The sequence below is a fragment of the Drosophila takahashii genome, chromosome 3R (genome assembly GCF_030179915.1).
Source record: "Drosophila takahashii strain IR98-3 E-12201 chromosome 3R, DtakHiC1v2, whole genome shotgun sequence".
Taxonomy (NCBI): domain Eukaryota; kingdom Metazoa; phylum Arthropoda; class Insecta; order Diptera; family Drosophilidae; genus Drosophila; species Drosophila takahashii.
This window is the reverse complement of record NC_091681.1, coordinates 12,526,990-12,548,351: the sequence shown is the minus strand read 5'-3', so window position 1 is coordinate 12,548,351 and position 21,362 is coordinate 12,526,990. Positions and strand designations below refer to the sequence as shown.

General features: G+C 40.5%; 2 protein-coding genes across 4 annotated transcripts in view; both read left to right on the top strand.

Moving 5' to 3' along the window:
* The first annotated feature begins 1,123 nt into the window (after window positions 1-1,123).
* On the top strand, window positions 1,124-4,570 carry CD98hc (CD98 heavy chain). Its single transcript, XM_070216624.1, has 4 exons — window positions 1,124-1,325; window positions 1,849-2,027; window positions 2,505-3,781; window positions 4,111-4,570. The coding sequence occupies exons 2-4, from the start codon at window positions 1,854-1,856 to the stop codon at window positions 4,355-4,357; spliced, it is 1,698 nt and encodes a 565-aa protein (XP_070072725.1). The 5' UTR covers window positions 1,124-1,325; window positions 1,849-1,853; the 3' UTR covers window positions 4,358-4,570.
* A 6,869-nt stretch (window positions 4,571-11,439) lies between these two features.
* dsx (transcription factor doublesex) overlaps window positions 11,440-21,362 on the top strand; it is a 49,377-nt gene continuing 39,454 nt past the window's right edge. The window contains exons 1-2 of one of the 3 annotated variants that reach the window (XM_070216061.1): window positions 11,440-12,226; window positions 18,019-19,418. In XM_070216061.1, the coding sequence (XP_070072162.1) occupies window positions 18,341-19,418 (1,078 nt within the window). In that variant the 5' untranslated portion in view covers window positions 11,440-12,226; window positions 18,019-18,340. Of the gene's footprint in view, window positions 12,227-15,766; window positions 16,333-18,018; window positions 19,419-21,362 lie in introns of those variants that run through there. The other 2 variants (XM_070216059.1, XM_070216060.1) reach the window with 2 other exon arrangements.

Sequence of the window (21,362 nt, the reverse complement as noted above, 5' to 3'; positions counted from 1 at the left end):
ATCCGATTGTTCCTATGGGAGCTATAGGATATAGACGTCCGATCGGGTCGGCTTTCAAACTTGATCTGCGTACACATGTTTTAGGACGACTGTGAAAGTTTCAAGGCGCTAGCTTTTAAACTGAGCTCGCAAACGGTATTGAAACAGACATACAGACGGACAGACGGACATGGCTATATCGACTTCCCTATTGATCCTGATCAAGAATATATATACTTTATGGGGTCGGAAACGTCTCCTTCACTGCGTTACAAACTTCTGACCAAAATTATAATACCCTCTGCAAGGGTATAAAAACGTATGACCGTTTCAAAATTTGTAGTAATTCCCCTTTAGTCAAGTTACGTTTGCTAACACTTACGTTTACCCAAAATAACGCGCATACGCATAGTGTTACCAATTAGGCTTTTTAGTTCACCGTTCATCGGCCAGAGGGCGCTTGTTTTTGTTGGTAATTGTGAATCCTGTTGGGAAGGCATTTTCGTTAATCGCCAGGGAGTCCAAAGAGTCTTGCAACGGCACGGAACGGAAAATGATTTCATCGTGAAAGTAGATATTGCTTTGCCTTTCTTTAGGGAATTACCAACATCCAGCGTATTTTCTTCTTGGCAAGATATAGCAACTGTTGCATAAAACATTATACGCCTTTCTACTCGCTTTAAATTTTTGTAAGCGCTTACATTTCCCAAAATTGACCAAATTATAGTCAATGAAGCGTGTGGGAGTAAGGTGCTATAAATATTTAAAAGGGTACTAATTTGCGGAAATTCTCGATTCGTCTCTGTTGGTCCACAATTAGCTTTCACTACGCTTGGCTGGAGGAATTCTCATTTGCTAATAACAACTAATAACAATAAATAAATCATTTGCCGCTGAAAACATTCCATATGCTAGCATTCATATTGTAATCAGTTTTGAGTTGTAATCCATTTCATTTTCAGTACCACTAAATTGGCACGTCTTCCGGTTTCGGGGTTGCTTGTTTCAGCTGCGCGCTGAAGCGATTTTCAGTGGAAGCAGTTCCGATTAAAATTGCAACAGCGTTGCACAGTGTGCAGAGGGTATAAACCTGCTCACATGGTATTAATCCGGTAGATGGACGGCGGTCGCACTGTTAGAATTGAACCCACCCCAACCCGAACCCGAAAACGCCACTACAAACTGAATCCGAAACGCGTTCATCTCGCTAATTTTACGGTGTTCTATTTTAGTCGTGTCAGATAGTACAATCAACGGAGCTGCTAAAACCCCAGCCGACCCCGCGGAAGTGTACAAAACTATAGCCGAAGACAAATTTCTGGGAGGCAGTTCGAACCCCGAAAAAGGTAATTAAACAAAGCAATTTTATCTACATCTGGGGGAAAATGAACGGCTGACGTAATAATATGTCGAGTTTTCACTGGAAACGTACATAAATATGTATCTAAGTATCTATATTTATATTATCGAGTATGTATAGGAGTTTTGTAAATGTATGCGAAAATGGTGGGTGTGTGGGTATGCCTTATCAATGACGAGAGATAAGAAAGGTATACAGAAAACGAAAGATGATATTGATTTTGAACGAACGCTAGCCACAGGTCCATTTTTCTCATAGAGCGCAAACTCAAAGTGTGGCTCTTTTCCTGTGACGTCAGCCAGATATTCATAAGGAAATCCCAGATGGAAAATTTCCCATTCCCTTCACTGGTGAACAATGGGAAATGTGGCTTCTGTTTTCTACTTAACCTAACAAAGCTCGACTCGGTTCTCTAGAGAAAGTCTCGGTGCTTGAGCTTTACGTTTAAGCTTAATTGAAACTGATTAGAGCCAATTAACCATTGTGTTGCTGATTCGTTCTCTTTTCAGTCGACATGGTCCAAGACGAGAAGGTGGCCCACACGGATGGAGCCGACGAGCAGATGCTGGGATCGAATGGAGTGGAGGACAAGCTGGCCGAGCGTCGGGATGAGGTGAAGTTCATCAAGGGCGATCACCAGAACGGAGATGCCAAGATCGACATCGGAACGGTCAACGGAGGCAAGCCCGTGAGTAGAAGTTTTTGCTATTAAATGAAAAATGTACATAATACTTATTGTTTTCAACCAATTAATAAAAAGCATTATTGAGAAAACATTATTTATCAAAAAGAAACATAATAATACTTAGTATTAACTTTGACCAATAAACACGTCGTGTTGGAGAAGTTCGATTTATGTATGCTTGACTGTGCTCAATATGATTTTCCGGTCGTCGACCTTCTCTTGACCTCTAATAACCGTACATACTTTTTTGGAATTCGCTTTCTTTTTGTATTAAATAAATCATGTATTTTAATAATATGTAACGATGTCAAATTTTATACATTTAAAAATTTTAAATATTCGCACATTGTTAAAATGCTGCTCTGCTAAAATGTCGTTTTCTTTTTTAATCTAATTTAATTTGTTTAATATTTATATTTTCTTTTGGGATTTATTTCAAGTACCATTTTAATTCCCTAATCTCGACCTTTTCCATTACAGGCCTTCACTGGAATGAGCAAGGAGGAGCTCATGAAGTATGCCAACGACCCGTTCTGGGTGCGATTGCGCTGGATCTTCTTCGTGGGCTTCTGGGCCATTTGGGTGGGCATGCTTGTGGGTGCCATCCTGATTATCATTGGAGCTCCCAAGTGCGCTGCCCCGCAGCCACTGCCCTGGTACAAGCGTGGACCACATGCCAAGTTCGGCAGTGCTGATACCTGCAATAAGCTGGATGTCGAGGTGGCCAAGAAGATCCATAGCGCTGGAGCCATCTATGAGTTGCCCGCTGCTCTGACCTACGACGTGAAGAAGCCGGAGGTGGAGGAGAAGATCAAGTGTCTGGTGGCCCAGTACCAGGGCAGCGATACCAGGATTATTCTCGACCTGACGCCCAACTACGTGTCCAAGGAATCGCAGCTGGTGCAGGATGCCATCGCAAACCCTGAGAAGCAGTCCGCCTTTGTTTGGGTGACCGGAAAATCCAACTCACCCAATAACTGGCTGAAGGTGGGCGGCAATCGCAGCGCCTGGGAGAAGCTGGGAGACAGCTATGTGCTCTCCCAGTTCCAGGAGGGCTACTTCGACCTCAAGATGAACAGTACGATTGTTAGGAACGAATTCGGCGGTGTCTTGAAGCATCTGGTGGGACTGGGCGTTCAGGGCTTCCGGCTGAGGAACACCAAGTTCTTTGTGCTGTCCGACGGCCTGGAGGATGAGGTGAACTCAGCGGTGCCAAAGGACTTCAGTTTGGGAGCAGGTGACTACGGCTTCTACGACCACAAGCAGACCACCTTCCAATCCGGCCTGGGCGATGTCCTCTACGATTACCTGAGCATCGTAAAGAATGCCTCCGAAGAGGCTTTCCTGTCGGTTGCCGAGGATGTCATCCAGCCGCAGGCCTACCAGTTGAGCGGTGTTGCTGATGCCTACGGCATCGACATACCCATGTACGGAGACTTTGTGAAGGTGCTCAGCCAGTCGAAGCCGAAGAAATCGCTGCAGGGTGATCTTAAGAACACTCTAGACCTATCGGGCAAAAACAGTTGGCTGCAATGGAACTTCGCGGACGTCTACCTGGACACCCCGCAGGATCCTTCCGCTCTGGCCATGTTCCTATCCCTGCTGCCCGGTGTGCCCGTGGTGCCTGTGGATGCCGTGGCTTACCAGAATGTCACCGAGGAGACTTACAGGCAGATCACCTCGCTGCGCAAGAGTGCATCCTACATGCACGGAGAGCTCTCCTTGTTCCAGGCCGATCCGCTGGTGGCCTTCTCCAGGTAATTGAAGCCTTTGTCTCACTAATTGTATAGTAATTGTTGCTAACTCTTGTCCAATTCTTCTTGCTTGCCACTGGAAGGCAGAGGTAAACAGATTAACACAAATAATAGTATCTTGGCTCTTATTTCTGTTCTTTTTAAAATCTTTAATGAATTAATTTTTTTGAGTTAAAATGTATTTATTTAAACTTGATTTTTTGGTCAGGTTTTTTTGAGATTGCATTAATTACATATATTTGATTTCCAAAAAGTTATTATAAATTATAGCAATGCTTTACCAGCTTTTTGTATATACGTTTTAACCGCATTTTTTTTACATTTCCTCGCAGGATCAAGTCTGGAAACCCCGGCTACTTTGTCATCTTCAATCCCACCGAGTTGCCTCAGGCGAGCAACTTTACCATCCCCGATGATCTGCCCGACAAGATGACAGTTTCCTATTTCAGCGAGAAGTACAACGACAACGTCGAAAATGCCAATAAGGTCGCCCACGCAGGACGAGTGAATCTCAAGGACCTCAAGGTGGCCCCGCACTCCAGCATTATCCTGACTTATGTGCCAGTGAAGGCGGAGTAAAATGGTTGCACCTGCAACAAAACAGCAACATATAAAATATTGCATAAAATATACAGACAATGTATTCAAAAAGTAGCTTGCTTTGCTAAACCCTTGAGATTTAAAGCCGCCAAACAAAATTCAAAACTTATTTGTTGAGAACTTTACTAGGTTCCCTGCTTGTTCAAGCGATCGATAAAAAATAAATACAATATTTGCTTGCATTTAAAAGAACATTTTTTTAATTAAAGGGGGCTAAAAGGGGGGTATAAAATCGGCTAAACATTTTATTTGAATTCAAATAGTGTTCTTCATGTCAAAGTCTGGCAACAATAGTTTTAATATTGTCCGGCAGCTCTTGATATCTGGCAGCACCAGCTCCAACAGAGTGGCAACTTTATTTAACGATAAATTCAAATTCAAACTACTGCACAAGGCTTCCTGTTCAACATTGGTTAAAATGGCATGCTGACGTCGAAATTCTCCAATATTTTCTATTCAAATTTAATGCCAAACTAGAAAGATGCGAAACTATTTAGCCTTTGTGGAAAAGTTTGAAGTGCTCAAAGAAACTAGCTGGCGTATGCAAGTGGCATACGTGTGTGGCCCAACTTTGAGATACAAATAGTTTGGGCAAGCTGGCAAAAACAAAAGTCTGTGCGGGCAGCCACAGACAAATAATCAAAATCGACAAACGAAATGAGCCAAAAACAAAGCGGCCAAAATGTTTTTAGTTTGCACAGTCCTGGCTCCGAATGGCAGCCTGGGGAGCAAGGACTTTGGCCCCCCACCGACACAACACCACCAAAGGCCAAAAGGATATGCGCACGTGCTAATGTGATTAGATACACAAGCACCAGCACGCTGGAAAAGGCGACTTGTTCGAGGAACCGCAACATGCAGTGCGGTTGATTGCGGCAAGCCAGCTACAATAACAGGAAAACTCGACGACCAAGGAGAACAACTTCATTTTGGGTATCTCCGAGATGCAAACTATTGTTGCGCAGGTCGTCATCATCATCCATATCATCATCACCTCGGAGCTGCGAACTTCTGGGCTGGCATTTCGCCCCTTTTCCCACATATCACGCTTAAACTCACCCCCACACCCACACCACAAGTTTAGACCTGGCCTTGTCCGCTGCGAAATTATTTTGTCGCTACAACTTTTCCATCAGGCAGTCATCAAATGCAGCACCAACCCTTCAGGACAGGTCAGAGCGGGCTGGCCACTGATTTAATTGCAATGTGCAACACATCTGCTGCGATGTCAGCAAGAAAGCAGGGGGAATGGGCCAAACGCTTTTAAATAAAGTTTTTAGTCAAATCGTGGAAATGTCCTTGTGAAAAACTAAGGAATTAATTGTTTTGGCTTCAGGTTTGCTGGATCCACAACTGTTTTTATTGGTTTCTTGAAGGTCATAGAAGTTTAATATATTAAGCAAAAAGATCGATGGATCCCCAAACCCTTTTTTGGATGTTTGCCCCTATTTTAAAAAGGGGAAGTATCTTAAAGCCCTCTAAAAAAGCTTTGTTGGATCCACAACATTTTGTATTGATTTCTTGAAGGTCATGGAAGTTTAATATATTAAGCAAAAAAATGTATAAAGCCCCAGAACCCTTTTTGGGATTTTAGAACCTATTTTAAAGCGGGGAAGTAAGTGTTGTGGGTATCTTAAAGCACAGACCCTCTAAAAAAGCACTCTTCAATGTTACACTTGTATTTGCTGTAATAATAAACTCAAAAGAAAATACAATATTCGGAGATAATAACTTCCGTCACGATCTCATTTATTTAATTTATTATGATAAACAACATAACCGAAATGATAATGGCGTGTTACACGTTGCATGCTTCCTCCCAATTGATTAATAGTTTTAATGCTTACACTATGTTGCAGTAAATGTAAATATTTTAATTAATTTAAATATACCCTTTAGAATATAGTTTTACTAGCAAAAGGCGATGCAATTTAAATTGAGGTAAGAAACACCGGATAGTCCAGTTAATGACAGCTTAAGCTCCCTTTTAATGTTTTACATCGGATTAGGGGACACTCACTCATCTCATGTATTTAATTGTATGTAATAAATAACCAATCTTTAATAATAATGGTGTGTTCCACCTTGCATACTTCCCCTTAATTGCTTAATAATTTTAATGCTTACACTATGTGGCAGATGCATGTGCATTTGCAATTAAACTAAGTATACCCTTGAAAATAAAAATGTTACGGGGAAAATTAAATGTAATCGAAATCAGCATATTACTGAGAAGAAAAAAAAACACCTGATACCCCATTTAATAGGTGTCATAGATGACACGCACGATAGCAGTTTAAGCTTCCTTTGAAGGCATTACATGGGATTATGGGCCCTGTACGCACCAGTAACAACAACTCAATTCGATGGGCAAAAACAACAAAATGAGTCGGTTAATTTGTATTGATTTTTTATCGGACATGCGATCTCCCTTTTGTCTTTTTTCTTTTTACTCGCTTCTCCTACTTTTTTAGCTCTATGTTGTTGGTGCGTTTGTTTGTTTGTTTTGAACTTTCCCATGCATAAATTTTGCATATTAATTGAGCGACTGTCATCAATATGTCTGTGCCAACCCTGGAACCCCCCAATCGCCCAGTCGCCCAATCGCCCATACCCCCAACTATATCCTCATCACAGCATGGCATCATTAGTTGGCCTAAAAAATCCCATCAGGCTTTGATTAACATTTTGTGCACACAAATGGCGGCCAAATGCGAGAGCTGCTAAATGAGTTGCATCTAATTGAGTGACAAACACGCCACGAACAACGCAACACAGCAGACCAGACCAGACCAACCGGCCACCTCTCACAAACTGTGCCAATTTGTTTTAAAATGCATCACCCCGGCGCTCAATCAGCCCAGAACTCATCCTCATCCCACTCCAGAATCCCCAATCCCAATCCCAATCCCATATGTCCGGTGCCTGCTCTCGACTGTTTTTCAATTTGCATGCAAGCGTAAATTACTCTCTGTTCGAGACCTCTTACCCTTACCCCTTCCTTGAAGAGCGGTTCAGGTCCCATTCCCCACACGGATTCCTCCCGCTGGTCGGTTAAAAGGTTTGTCCTTTGGTTACGTTCTATATGCAGATTGCCTTCGCTTTCGAGAACTGCTCCATTCTGCCGCCTCGTCGTTGCTTTTGCCTTGCGGAATCTTGCGCCTGGCTGCTTTAAATAACTCTGCGTATCTTGGTTATGAACATAAAACACGTTTTTTGGCACCCCATTTGTCATTAAGCTACCAATTTGTTCGGCTTCAAAAACATCTCAAATTTCCCATCGACTGGACGAGAGGGGGAGCCGAAAATTAACAAGGTTAAGAGCCAGAAGAAGGAAGATCAAAAAGCAAGCGACGTGGTTCTCGAGGATGTCTGGACGCCTGTCCAAAAAAGGTAAACTCAACATAGAGATTAAGGTGTGCATATTGAAAATATTATACAACACATTTTTATGCTTTTTATTAAAATAATAATGGTTTAAATTATTAATTTTAAGCCCATACCTAATTCCTCAAAGGATATCCCACTGTAAAACCAGTGAAATTAAATGAGTTATTGGAAAAATAGAATTGTAATTTGAAAATACATTTTCAGATGTGAAAATTAATTTTATATGCTCAAATTGACAAGTATAAAACTAAATAATTTATAAAATGGTTTGCCATTTCTATATCTTATTTAAATTAGTATTTTAAAAACCATAAACCTTAATAATCAAAATATAAAATAGCAGATCAAATGCTTTTAAGGAATTAATTTGCCTTTATTTCTGTAGAATTTAACGCTCCAGTTATTTAGTAGAATGTCTTTTAATTCAAGATGTTATCAAAATTGTTTAAACGTACTCCAAAATTTTTTCCATCATCTTCATTACCAACAATTTCACGGAAGTAGTTTTGACTTCGTGTAGATATGCGCTCGATCCGTTCCGAACTAGGCTTTCAGAGGAAATGCAAACTGACAGTGGTTGATATACATTTGCGATGTGGGCGCCAGACATGTGTGCGATTCGCATGCATAAGTAACTCGAAAGGCTACCCAGTTATACAGAAAAAAATATTTGTGGAACATGTAATGCAGGATAGGTAAAAGATAAATCCAAAAAATTACACAGGTATAATTAAAATTAGTACGTGGAAGCGATGATACAAATTTATTGAGCAGCTTAGTATGTAGTATGAAAATAAAATGTGTTCCGACTTTAGAAAGAATTTGTTCAAAGTGGCGCATTAACTTTTGGATTTGAATTTCGGTTTATACAGAGATTTTTATATTCTCGCATTTTGATTTGCCATCAATCTAGTTTTCCCCGGTGTACCCATCTACCCCCACCGCAAGCCGAGCCAGATATCAGCCAAAAGCCCTCCTTCCAGGCCGCTAACAATGTACAACAACTTGTAGAATGGCCATAACAATTATAAAACACGAACACGAGTCGCAAGCGGGAACGGGCAATGCGAGTGGGGATGTGGACAAGGGGGGAGACTGCGGTTGGCAACTTGGATTACCATTACCTCGCCGGGTCATCCGAAGAATTCTGCGCCGAGCACTTGGCAGCATTCCCCGATGTCGTCGGTGTGTCGTGTATCTTTGGTGCGGCTTTCGAGGTGACAACTGCGACAGCTAAACGTCAATTTGTATAAATGTTTGCAATTGCCACCGATGGTTGCGGTGGATGTGGAATCGTTAAAAATAAAACATGCTGAGTAAAAGCTGATCGATGCGGGGGTCGCACGGGTCCTACGACGAAGAAGAGCAGGGTATCTGCCAGATGCAGAGAGTGGAACAGGCGACGAGAGAGCAAATCATAAATAAATATTTGCCGGTTTCTTTGCATATGCATTTTCTCTGGTTCTCTGGTCCGAGTATTTGTTGTTTGCCGTTCTGCCCCAAGTTTGTTGGCGTTTTTTGAGAGCGAATTCAGCCAAACGAGTTTCGATTCGGATTCAGATTCGGATGTGGCTCCGTATCCGCGAGATACTCTTCCCGCGCCGCTCTTTGCTAATTGATTTATGAGATTGCAACTGCAGATGCCTCCAGCCACGCTCTTTCAACACTCCGCCACAATGTTGGCTAAAATGCGTCCGAGCCAAGGTAGGTATGAGTATGAATATGCAGAAAATGCACTAATGTAGTTCTGCAAATTCCATCGATTCGATATCGTCCCATGATCAGGCGTTGAAAATATATATGATCATTTTAGACTGAATTTATTTCCTCTTTAAAGTATCTTTTTTTATTTTTAATTCTGATAAATAAGGCCAGAACAAGATTTGACAACATTTTAGGGATTTTCTTGACAACATAAGTTATTGATTTCGAAAACAAACTATGTCTATTGTGATAATTAAGAACTTTATACAGCAGGGCTTTGCCACAAAACCTCAAACAATTAGCAAGGCAGTCACATGAAGGGCAAACTTTTCAGTTTTCTTTTAAATTTTGGTTGAAAAATATTTCATTTATATTTGTATTTATTTACTTTACTAAATAAAAAATTTGTATAATTTAAAAAAGTATCTTGATTGTTTGAATTGATTGAAAAACTCCTTCAAATCATTTTAAGTATTTGAAATTTAAATACAGCTTGTTTTCAAAGCTTTATTTAAATACGCATAAAAAGGGGCTGGGAAAGATTAATATTATTTTCATAATTCCTGACGGCTAAACCGTAATTTCCACTTCAATTTGGTTACCAATGAGAAACTACCGAAAAGTTCGTCCAAGGCCCTTTTTAACGTGGCACCACAGATCAGCATCGTTTCGAATATTTTCGGGAATCGTTTTGGGAGCTGCGTGCATCGCTTGGGGGCGAAAGTAACTTTTAATGGAGCCGAGCTTCGGTTCAATTATCTCCACCGGCCTGAATAAACGATCCCGACTAATATAACGGCTGACGATGAAAGGGACCTTTAAATGTGATAAATGCGAGTGCGACACACGCAATTCGGTGCGTCGGAAGGTGTCATCAATATTCGGAGCAGGCCGAAGCCCAGCTGAGTGGCTCGACCTATATCGTTGGCTAGACGTTGAAACCCGGTTCTCTCCATATCTGGCGATTCTTCTTCTCCCGGTCAGAGAGAAAGAGAATGGGGCAGAGAGGGCCGAGTGCAGATTTACGATCGACACATGCAGGCGGAGACGTCAATGCACGGCAACAAAGTTGCTCCACCCGAGTTTCTCGCAGAGATTCGCAAAAACATATGCGGATTCTAAAGAGAAATCGCACAGAGAGGAAGAGCCCTGGCTCGAAGAGCAATGTTTTCAGCATTTTTTCTCTCTAACTAATGGGGCAAATGCATTTTTCGCTCTCGCAGACCCGTTTCTCTCCCAAGATGCTTTCGCTTGAGTTCTCCGAATTCCAATCTTTTATCGGGCTTATTAGTTTTCTAAAGTGATTGGTTGATGGACAAAAATTTACCTGTATTAAAATAGGTACCCTTATATGTAATATTATAAATAATAATAATAATAATAAATCATACAATGTTTTTGTATTTAATTACCCTTTAATCCTTAAGTTTAATTACAATAACCGAGGGAAATAAAAATACTATAAAAGTATTAAAAATAAGTTCGACATACGTAATATGCACCAACATCGTAATAAAGTAATACAACATTTTTCTTAATATTCTTAAATACTTCCAAGTGAAAAAGGTTTATATTTGATAGTTCTGAAATAAGAGCACGGTAAGCCCTCATAAGTATGCAACAAGTTTAGCGGATGGAAAATAAGTATACGCAATGAGGGATGCTAAATTTTTTGTAGCATACTTTTTATCACAACTTTTTGAGTTTTAGCGAATTTTAATTCTTACAAAGAATTAAATTAGTCAAAAAGAAGTAAAGTAGTTTAAATAGTAAAAGTATTATATTTTTTGTGTAGACCTTTCGTATTTATGTCATTACTGGGCATGATATTTAAAATCGAAAAATAATTTTCTTTAATGTAATAATACTTAACGGTTTGGCAGATTACCCTAAAACCCTATTATGTGCAGAGCATCCAGCAGTCGTTCGAGTCGGTTGCGCCCGCAATCGTTTCTTTTTTCGCGGTGCACCGGAGTGCAAACAGCAAGAGCATGGCGACGTCAGTCGGTGGGCCCGTCTCCGTCTCTGTGCCAGCGACACATGCTCAGTTTTAGGTCCGCCCGTCCGCCTGAAAGTCCGTCTATCTGTCCGCTGGCTTTTGCTTTTGCTCTTGGTTTGGCTTTGTTGGCTTGGTAGTCGGACTGGTACTGGTCCGGGTGCGAGTGCTAGTGTCGTGCCCAGAGCTTCGTGGCCCCGCAACCAGTTTGCTGGCACCGATCGTCCTTTGCGCTCGTGCGCGCCGCTCAGCTGCGTTCCGTGCTCGAAATCGCAATCTCAGCCTCAACAGAACCGAAACCGAACTGGAGCGGAATCAGGTCCAAAATTCTGTGCGATAGTTTTTTTTAGTTGCAGTGCAAAGTCCGAAAATATCTCTAGAATGCGCGGACCTACAGGGAACCAAATCGAAACGCGAGTGCCATGCTAGGCAGATTCGTTTTGCGGCCACAGTTTGTACGGTTTAAGATAACAAATAAAAGAAATAAATGCGAGAAAAAAACACAAATTCTACCGGCTCCACACTCTCACTCTCGGTCTCGGTCGCGACCGATCCGTTCTGTTCCGTTGCGATCCGATCGCACTCCCCGTATCTCTACGAGTGCTCCGAGTGCTATTTTCTCTCACAGTGCTTGCATAACCAAGAGCAAAACACACTGCGCGGAGGCAGATTGCAGATGCAGATACAGATACAGATACTGCGTCTAGCAGTGGACCTGCAGATAGTTTTGCGAGTGCATGCAATTGGCATTGTCCCCGGTAAGTGAACAATGAGTTATGACCGGCCGAACACTCTGCTACCAAATGTGCACCCCCCGTCCCTCCGATTTGCCACCCTTTTCGCCCGACTTTGGGGGCGTTGCAAACTGCCTTGTAATTGCCTGACATAAATGCTCGTGTGTACAAGGCTTAATGGCGATAGCGGCAGGTACGCTCCACGATTGTCATCTACAACCGCGGTATGACGTCCCTGTGGCAGGGGCAGGGAACCGGACCGGGCCATTGTCTGACTACCAAATTGAACAGGAAACGAGCAACAGGTCGGGTTTTACAGCCGCACTCGGGAGACTCCCGCGTAGCGCCATGGACTTCTAAGACACTTGTGATGGGTGCTTATAAGGCAAATTGGACCAAAGTCTGAATGGCTATGATGTATTTTATATGCAAAGCCAAATGCGGAAATCGCCTTTGCCGAAGACCACGCGGCAAAGGCTTAGAGTTCGCATTCAAATGAAAGTTCAACCCAAGCCGGTTTTTTGTCACTAGTAAAGCTTACCATCGATTATCCGCGGTGCTACACTCATGAAAATATAATTAAAGGTATTTTCCATTTAAATTGCAAATGGGCTATAAGGAAGTGATGGACAATTAAACATGTGATACTGGCAATTAAGCTTTCTTTTTATTCTAATTTAATCTGTAAGCCAGCTTTAAGAACATTGAAAATTGGCACAAATTAATTACCACGATTATCTTCCTATGAATGCAATGGAGTGAAAATTTACTACTTATCCTCATGAGGGCTTCATCATAACTAAACAGTATTTCAAATGTATTTTTATTTTCTATCACAATTATTTATTTTATTGAGTTAAAGGGTTGTTTACGCAAGCATTGACTATATTAAAATAAATTTAGAAGCTTCTAATAATTTAAAATTCATTTTTCTGAGTGCAAAGTCATAATGATCTTCACATGCTCAATATATTTTATAAGCTGCACCTCACTTACAATTATCATATAAACGTCTTAAGGCGCTTTTGCCATTTATAACGCAAAGTCGCCCTTGGCCCATTAATAACCTGAAGTGGGCTCTTATCGGGATCTCTTCCGCTTTAGACAAATTAATTGCACAAGCTGCGCGTCTTTTATGCTCACCTGTAATCAATTTAATCCGCTTCTCTTTTCGCGACTGAAAAGCTGATTCCCTTGATATTTAACACATTCCCCCCAACGCACCCGTCACATAATTAGCAAATATTGAATCGCCATTCTACTGATAGGCCCCCGGCTCTTTCTCTTTAAGTGGCTCTGCGGTGCAGTTCTTTCTCTCTGGGGCTCTGGCTCTCTACAAATACAAATTAGAGGCGACATGCAAGATAAGTGATCGTGTGCAATTTTTAAACACAGAGGCACAAGTAACAACATTTTGCCGTGGTCACCGCAGGGAGGGCGGTGAAAGAAAGAGGGCGGGTATCTGGTGCTAGCACGAAATGTGAGACCCGTTATCAGCACATCTTTCATGCCCAATTTACCCTCCTTTTAAATGCTGGGTATTAACTCTTTAGACTCCGAAATTAAGTAATTACGAAAAACCAAAAATTAACCAACATTAAACACTTCATATAACTTAGCTATTAGTTTCAATTATTTCAGGGGGCTTTCCGATTTGGCACATTTTTTGTTCTCATTATCTCTATTTGGTTCGGCTCTAATCAATCGTCAAACATTTTAAGTGTAAATATGTATAAGCAAGTTCAATGAGTCACCCTAATGCCAACCCAAGTGCAAATTAGATTAAACACGTATTAAACACGCCATCAGTTGTAGAGGAAGTGTATGAAAATAAATGGTAGTGCATTGAATTCCCTTTCTCAAAATGTTTACAATTTTTAAAAATAATTCGAATCAATCAGAGTGTTGACTGTTTAAAAGACCCAATAAATTTAGATAATCTGACAAAGGAAGTGATTGAAAATGTATTTTACTTAACATACATTTATTCAAGGAAATCCTAAAAATGTTAAAATGAAATTGTGTTAATCTACATATTAGCAGAATGCAAGGTATAATTAATTTTCCGTTAAGTTTGTAAGATGACTACAGGTGTTTATCCTTTTAATGTATGTATAATAAAAAGGCATTTATCATTTTATACAGACATTTTAAAACCTTAAAAAGAAACAGTTTGAGTTGTTAAATTTGACCCAATTTTTTCTTATATCCTGAGTTCGTGCATAAATTACAAAAAGTCTCGAAGTGTTAACAATTCGTTTGCTATAATATTATATTCAACCTAGTTAGATAAGAAGTCTATATACCAGAATTCATGGCCATATCATTAACGAATACTCAGTTCCAATAGCACACTTGGAATGATTTCCATGTAGTTGTTATCGACTGTATAGCCATGATTGGAAACTCCTTTGTTAGGACGTTGCACAAGCCACTGGAAGACCATAATACCCGCCGAGTGGTATCTACAAATATGCACATCACTCATACGCCCTTTAGAACGAAGAAATAACCAAAACAAATGCAATAAAATTCGCAGCACAAAGCGGGCGAGCAGAAATGCAAAAAAGCAATTAAGCAAGTCGAGCGCACTGCAACGCGATCCAACTGCAACTCGAACTTGGACAAGTTGCATGGCGACTGCAACCGGCAACACAACTACACCCAAGTGCAGCGAAAGCGGCAACACCAACGAAACAACAACAACGACAACGAGAAACAACAACGCCGCAAAGCCAGCCAATGTGTGTGAGGCTGCCTATGTACTAGTCCGTCCGTATGTCATCGCGAGTGTGTGCTGCATGTGCCAGTGCGATGGTGTATTGGTGCAGCCCCCACATTTCTCCAAATGCACGCAGCGACGATGCACAGTGGTCCAAAAACTTATTTAACGAATATGAAAACCCTTTTAAGACAAGTAATATTTGACAAATTGGTAAAAAAAACTCATGTTCCTTAAAAACTTTTTGACATGTACTTATATTTAAGTTAGAAAACGCATTGTCAAAAACGTTAAGGTCAGTTGTCGGAATAGACCAAAAAATAAATTTAAAGAGTTCACTGTTATTGCTGCTTCTAAGACTCTGTAATCCCTAACCGGTTTAGGCTGCGCAGTAGTGGGTTTTTATGATTTCCTGAAAGTAATCTAAAATAATAATACTTTATGAACTGGTTGTATATTAATGAAACTTGTCAAATATGGAAAACATTTTTATTACAGTTTTACTAAAATGTGATCAGTGATCACAAATGTTTAGTTTAATCAAAAACAAAGAAAGGACTAAAATATTAATTTCAATATTAGTTCAATATTAGTTAGCAAACATTAGCTCAGCTTCGCAGGATTATCAAGGACTTTGGGGCCACTGTGGCATAGTTTGGGTGCGCTGCTCTTGCTCTCTCGATGCGATTTTCGGTTCCGTTTCGTTGGCGGTGCCCGCTTCCACGCAAACACAGGCAAACATCGGTCGCACCAATACAGAAGCACTCGGCGACCGCTGTGCTCGGCGCTTTTGAGTTCTTTGCATCCGCGTCTTGCGGCCCATGTGAGTTGCCTTGTGCACGCCAAAGATTTCAGATCGGTCAGCAGCAGCAGAAGCAAAAAAGCTCGGCTCGCGACTCGCGGAATGTTTTTGAGAAGTTGTACGGCTAAATACCAGATCTGAGCAGCCCTATAAATATTGATTTTTGCACGTTACTATCGTTGCTGACTTAATCGTTCAACTGGACTGCAATCGGTTTCTTCAGTCGCGCGTTTTACCGGCGGCTTTTTGCCAGGCGACCGCGATCGTGCAACACTTACAGTGTGATTTTTTGTTTGTTGTGTGATGAATATTGATTGATATTTAAATACATACAGCTGAGAGTGACTGTATAATTGGAATTGTGAAAAACAAGTGCTATGTGCGAAATTCTTTAAAAGCTAGACCTACCATTTATTCTACTATATCATCAAAAGTAATCCGGCAAATACACCATATTCCTAACCTTAACTTATAAATCCCATTAAATATATAAAGTTAACGTTAAATAAGAATTGATTGAAAATATATAACCGTATTTTCAAATATTATTAAAAGTATTTTTAAAATAAAATATAAAGTCTTTCAACATACACAAACGCTAAACAGGTAAATTATTAATTAAAATTTTTTAGGTTTGAAACTCATTAGTTACATTTTAAAACAGTTTTCAAAAAGTAGTGTAAAAATTTAAAACTTTAATAACGAAGTTCTTAGGTTATGAGTAAAGTATTTGATGATGATATTAACGAACAAAAACAATTTCTTTCATTCCTTAAAGCTTCTAACATTTTTAATAACGTAAAACATCAAAAAAATGTGTTTCTCTCAATTTTTGTTTGTAATTCTTTAAATTTAAATATAGTTATTGTTAATGAATTACAACTAGAAAAGGATTAAAGCATTTAATAAAAAATTTTTTTATTTTAATGCCTAAACAATATAAGGCTAAAAGCAGGGACCGTAAATTACAGTTATTTGAAATATTAGTTTAAAAAGACTACTGTGATATTTTGGTTTTAAATTGAAAAATAACACTCTTTTTACTCTTGTCCACAAAGTATATGCATATTAACAAATCTGGAAAGCAAATGAACTGTTATTTGTTCATGTCTATAAAGTGCATAAAATCCAGTTAAATTGTTAATTAAAACTTGTACAAATCTCAGTAGGCCTTTTAAAATATAAATCTCAAATAACTGTTACTTACGGTCCCTGCTACAAAGAATAAGAACTTTGTCATTTTAGATTTAAAATAAAAAAACATTGGACAGTTGTAGAAACCCTATGGATATTATTATAAATTTTACAACCTATGCTTGTGTCCTTTATCCAATTCAATTTAAACACGTCTGTAATTTTTTTTTTAATTTTTAATAAAGTGGAACACATATTATGCATAATATCACAGCTAAAATCCGGCGTGAGCATGGCATTCAATTCTTTAACTACAAGTTTTGCCATTATAAACATTATATAACAAAAATTAAAAAACATTTTATGTAGAAAAATGTGTGAAAGTTGACCGTTAAACTTACCGGCTTTTCCTCTATGAAAAAAATTTAAACAATATGTTTTGGAAAATACGATTACTAAATGTACCAACATTTTTCGCAATCAAATGTTGGTCATAAAATTCTTGAATTGAATGGAGAATATTTTTCACGCAATTCTCAAGCAAAAAAATGTCTCGGGTAATTTACAGCTTGCCAGTTCAAAAAGTCAAAACTCATTCATAAGTCTTTGCCACTCTCCCATTGGTTTTTTGCGCATCCGTTAGGTAGACTTATACGTACCCGTGACAAATTCATTACTTCTATCAATACAATGTATCTACATGTCCGACTCCGCCTTCAAGTTGTTTCTAATATCCAAAACGAATCTAAACTATATGTGGCGTGGCAGATCGAATCAAATTAATTTTTCCTATTATATTACCTTATGACATGCAATATTCGACGGCCAATCGAAATGAAGTTTTGCCTCCTGCTCTCATTCAACTTTTATTTGGTAGTGAAGTGTATGCAAAAATATTGCAAACATTTTCTTGCGTTAACAATACAAATGTAAATTGTTTGCTACCGCTAGCCAAGCGTACAAAGGAAAAACAATTTTGTTCAATCGTTAATAAAAATTTGTGCGTGTTGTTAAGAGCAAATGGATGCATCGGAATTTCATTTGTGCAAATGTATAATAATAGGCCGTAAATTCCATAATATATTATTTATTATTTAACCTTTATCCGATATTTGTTTAATACACTTAACAAGAAATTTAAATATCTTTTCATTTCAGGGGCTTGGAAATTTCAAATAAACCATAAAATTCTGAAAAGTGAAACGTAATATCTAATATTTCTCAATAATCTACAGACAAATATATCTATATAAACACAAATACCGAAACTTATAATTAATCAAATAAAGACCTAATCGCAACTTGAATATTTAAAGTGTTATTAAAATAAACTGTTTAATGTTGAATAATTAAATATCCCAGTAATTCAACCGCAAACACCAATTAATCGACCGCAGAAAATGCTTCTAAAATTAGCATAAAGCACGAAAAAATAGACTTAGACACTCGAACTTTTACCTAGGATACAGAAGTAGCAAACATGGTTTCCGAGGAGAACTGGAATAGCGACACGATGTCCGACTCGGACATGATCGACTCGAAGAACGACGTGTGTGGCGGGGCCTCCAGCTCCAGCGGGAGCTCCATTTCGCCCAGGACGCCGCCCAACTGCGCCCGCTGCCGCAATCACGGCCTGAAGATCACCCTGAAGGGACACAAGCGGTACTGCAAGTTCCGCTACTGCACTTGCGAGAAGTGCCGCCTAACGGCCGACCGCCAGCGCGTGATGGCCCTGCAAACGGCCTTGAGGCGAGCCCAGGCGCAGGACGAGCAGCGGGCGCTTCACATGCACGAGGTGCCGCCCGCCGGTGCGGCCCCCACAACCTTGCTGGGCCACCACCACCATGCCGCCGCTCCTGCCCACGTCCACGGCCACCATGTGCATGCCCATCATGCCCACGGCCACCACTCGCATCACGGTCATGTCCTGCACCACCAGCAGGCCGCCGCGGCAGCAGCAGCCGCAGCAGCCGCAGCAGCAGCTCCGTCGGCTCCAGCCTCCCATCTTGGTGGCTCCTCTGCGGTCGCCTCCAGCCTCCATGGCCACGCCCACGCGCACCACGTTCACATGGCAGCCGCCGCAGCCGCCTCGGTGGCCCAGCACCAGCACCAGAGCCACCCCCACTCGCACCACCACCACCACCAGAGCCACCACCAGCATTCGCATCAACAGCCGCCTCCGCAGCACACCACGCTGCGATCGCCGCCGCACAGCGAGCACGGCGGAAGTGTGGGTCCGGCCAGCAGCAGCTCGGGCGGTGGGGTGGCCAGTTCCAGCAATGCGGCAGCGGCCACCTCGAGCAGCGGTTCCAGCAATAGCAACGGAGCAGGAGGCGGAGGAGGAGCCAGCTCGGGTGGCGGAGCAGGAGGCGGAAGGTCTTCCGGCACCTCGGTGATCACCAGTGCCGACCATCACATGACCACGGTGCCAACGCCCGCCCAATCGCTGGAGGGCTCCTGCGACTCGTCGTCGCCCTCGCCATCGTCCACTTCCGGCGCCGCCATTTTGCCGATCTCAGTTTCCGTCAATCGCAAGAATGGCGCCAATGTGCCCTTGGGTAAGTGAATGCTTAGTACATGAATATTTACAAATAAGAAACAAAATTTTAGCGGGGGATTTAGAACTGAAATTATTCAGAAAAACCGATCGTAAATCCAGAAAATAATATTTTGTAATATTTTGCGATCTTATTATCATCTGGTACAATATTAAAAATATTTTGGGTACATAAGGCATATCAACAGAAAGGTACTAAAGTGTGCAGTGTAAAAATATTTGAATTTATTATAAAGAAAGAATACCCCTTCTTCTCAATCAATCTATCGTAGAGTGAAAGGGTATATTGTGTTATATTGTATATAGAAACAAATATTCATATCGGACCATTAATTAAAAAATTATGAGTAAGTAATAAAATTCAAGCAGTAGCTACTACATACATTTCTCCATCTCTCGCACTTTCCTTGGCTGAGTAACGGGTATCCGATAGTCGAGGTACTCGACTATAGCTTCTCTCTTGTTTTAAAATGGAACAACATTAGCTTTTCGTCCATTTTTAAAACCAGTAACCCTCTATCCCTGCTTGTTAAGAAGACGAGACCAGTTGTAATATTACTTGTTGTTGTCTGACGGGATCATTAAGTAAAATGTAGTATATATTTGTTATTTTTTATTGTTATTCTCATAAATATTTAATTACGTTGTTGTTGTCTTCAATCCGGAACAGTAACCATTTTTAGATGATTTCACCACTTTTTTCAACGTAGATAGTTATTCTTATAAATATATAATTATCTATTTGAAGTGCGTGCTTAAAATTGCATATAGAAAAGGGTTAACAACTTTTATGCTTTCAATGAACATATGTGATAATTTAGGTGATGGGCAAACCAATGCATTATAAAAGGAGCATTACTAAAATGAACATACCGCTTACAACATATTAAAATCAATTTGAGTGTAATTAGTGGTATTAGTTCTTCATTAAAACAAAGTCCCGACTGTGAGCCATTTTGCAGTGGTCCATTATATTTAATTAGGGTCATGTCGTCTGTGGTTGTTTCTGTCATGTAAAGTCTCTCTGCTGTATGGGCCTAAAGATTGTATGATGAATCGTGTAACTTGCTTAATCTGTGATCTTTGCAAGTATCTAGCCATATTTATGGCTCATTTAGTAAAGTGCACAGGGAAAATTGAAAATGAAAAACACAAAGAAAATTGCCAGCATTTTCATCCTGGCCCTATCCACACAGAGGAGTCTGGCAAGGAGTGGCCGTGCATCTCGCGCCTCTAAATGATTGCCACCTAATTATAGGCCGCGAATGCCGCCGCTGGGAGCAACGAGGACAGATCCATGAAACCATGCGGCGTCGCGGCACGTACTATAGGCATCTGGGGCAGAGACGCCTCTGACAGAAGGCCTAATCAAGTTGTTGTTGTTCTCGGGGCCCAGACTAGTAAATAACAAAAGAAGCCAGCAGGAGTTCCATAGCGAACGCTTTCGACTAATGGATACCCACGACAAAAATATTAATTTCAAAAAAATAAATGAAAATCCAGACTTTTTGGAGAAAATAATTTTTTCACATGCAGTATTAAATACCTAAAAAATCATAAGAATATTTGGTTAGGCGGAGAGGAAATAATATTACATATCCCTCGCAGTCAGTGGTAACTTAATTTGATGCTGGCCCCTTGAGTTTGTATTCTCAAATAGACATAAATAATATGTTTAATTTGGGGAAATGTATAAAGACATTCTTCTGGACAGTTCACTTACGGTTTGCAAAAGACAAAATCGTGAGCCTTAGCCCTGCACGAGTGCAAAGAAACGAAATGCTTGGAAAGACAGGCAGAGTGGCGTCGGTGACGGCGCATGAAATAATCAATTAACATGGATACACCAAGCTGTCAACAGTTGACACCTGGAGGCACCAGTGCCGCCTATTCTTTATTAAGTGATTTGATCGCCTGATCTTAAAGCAGTTAAGCTTAATTTATG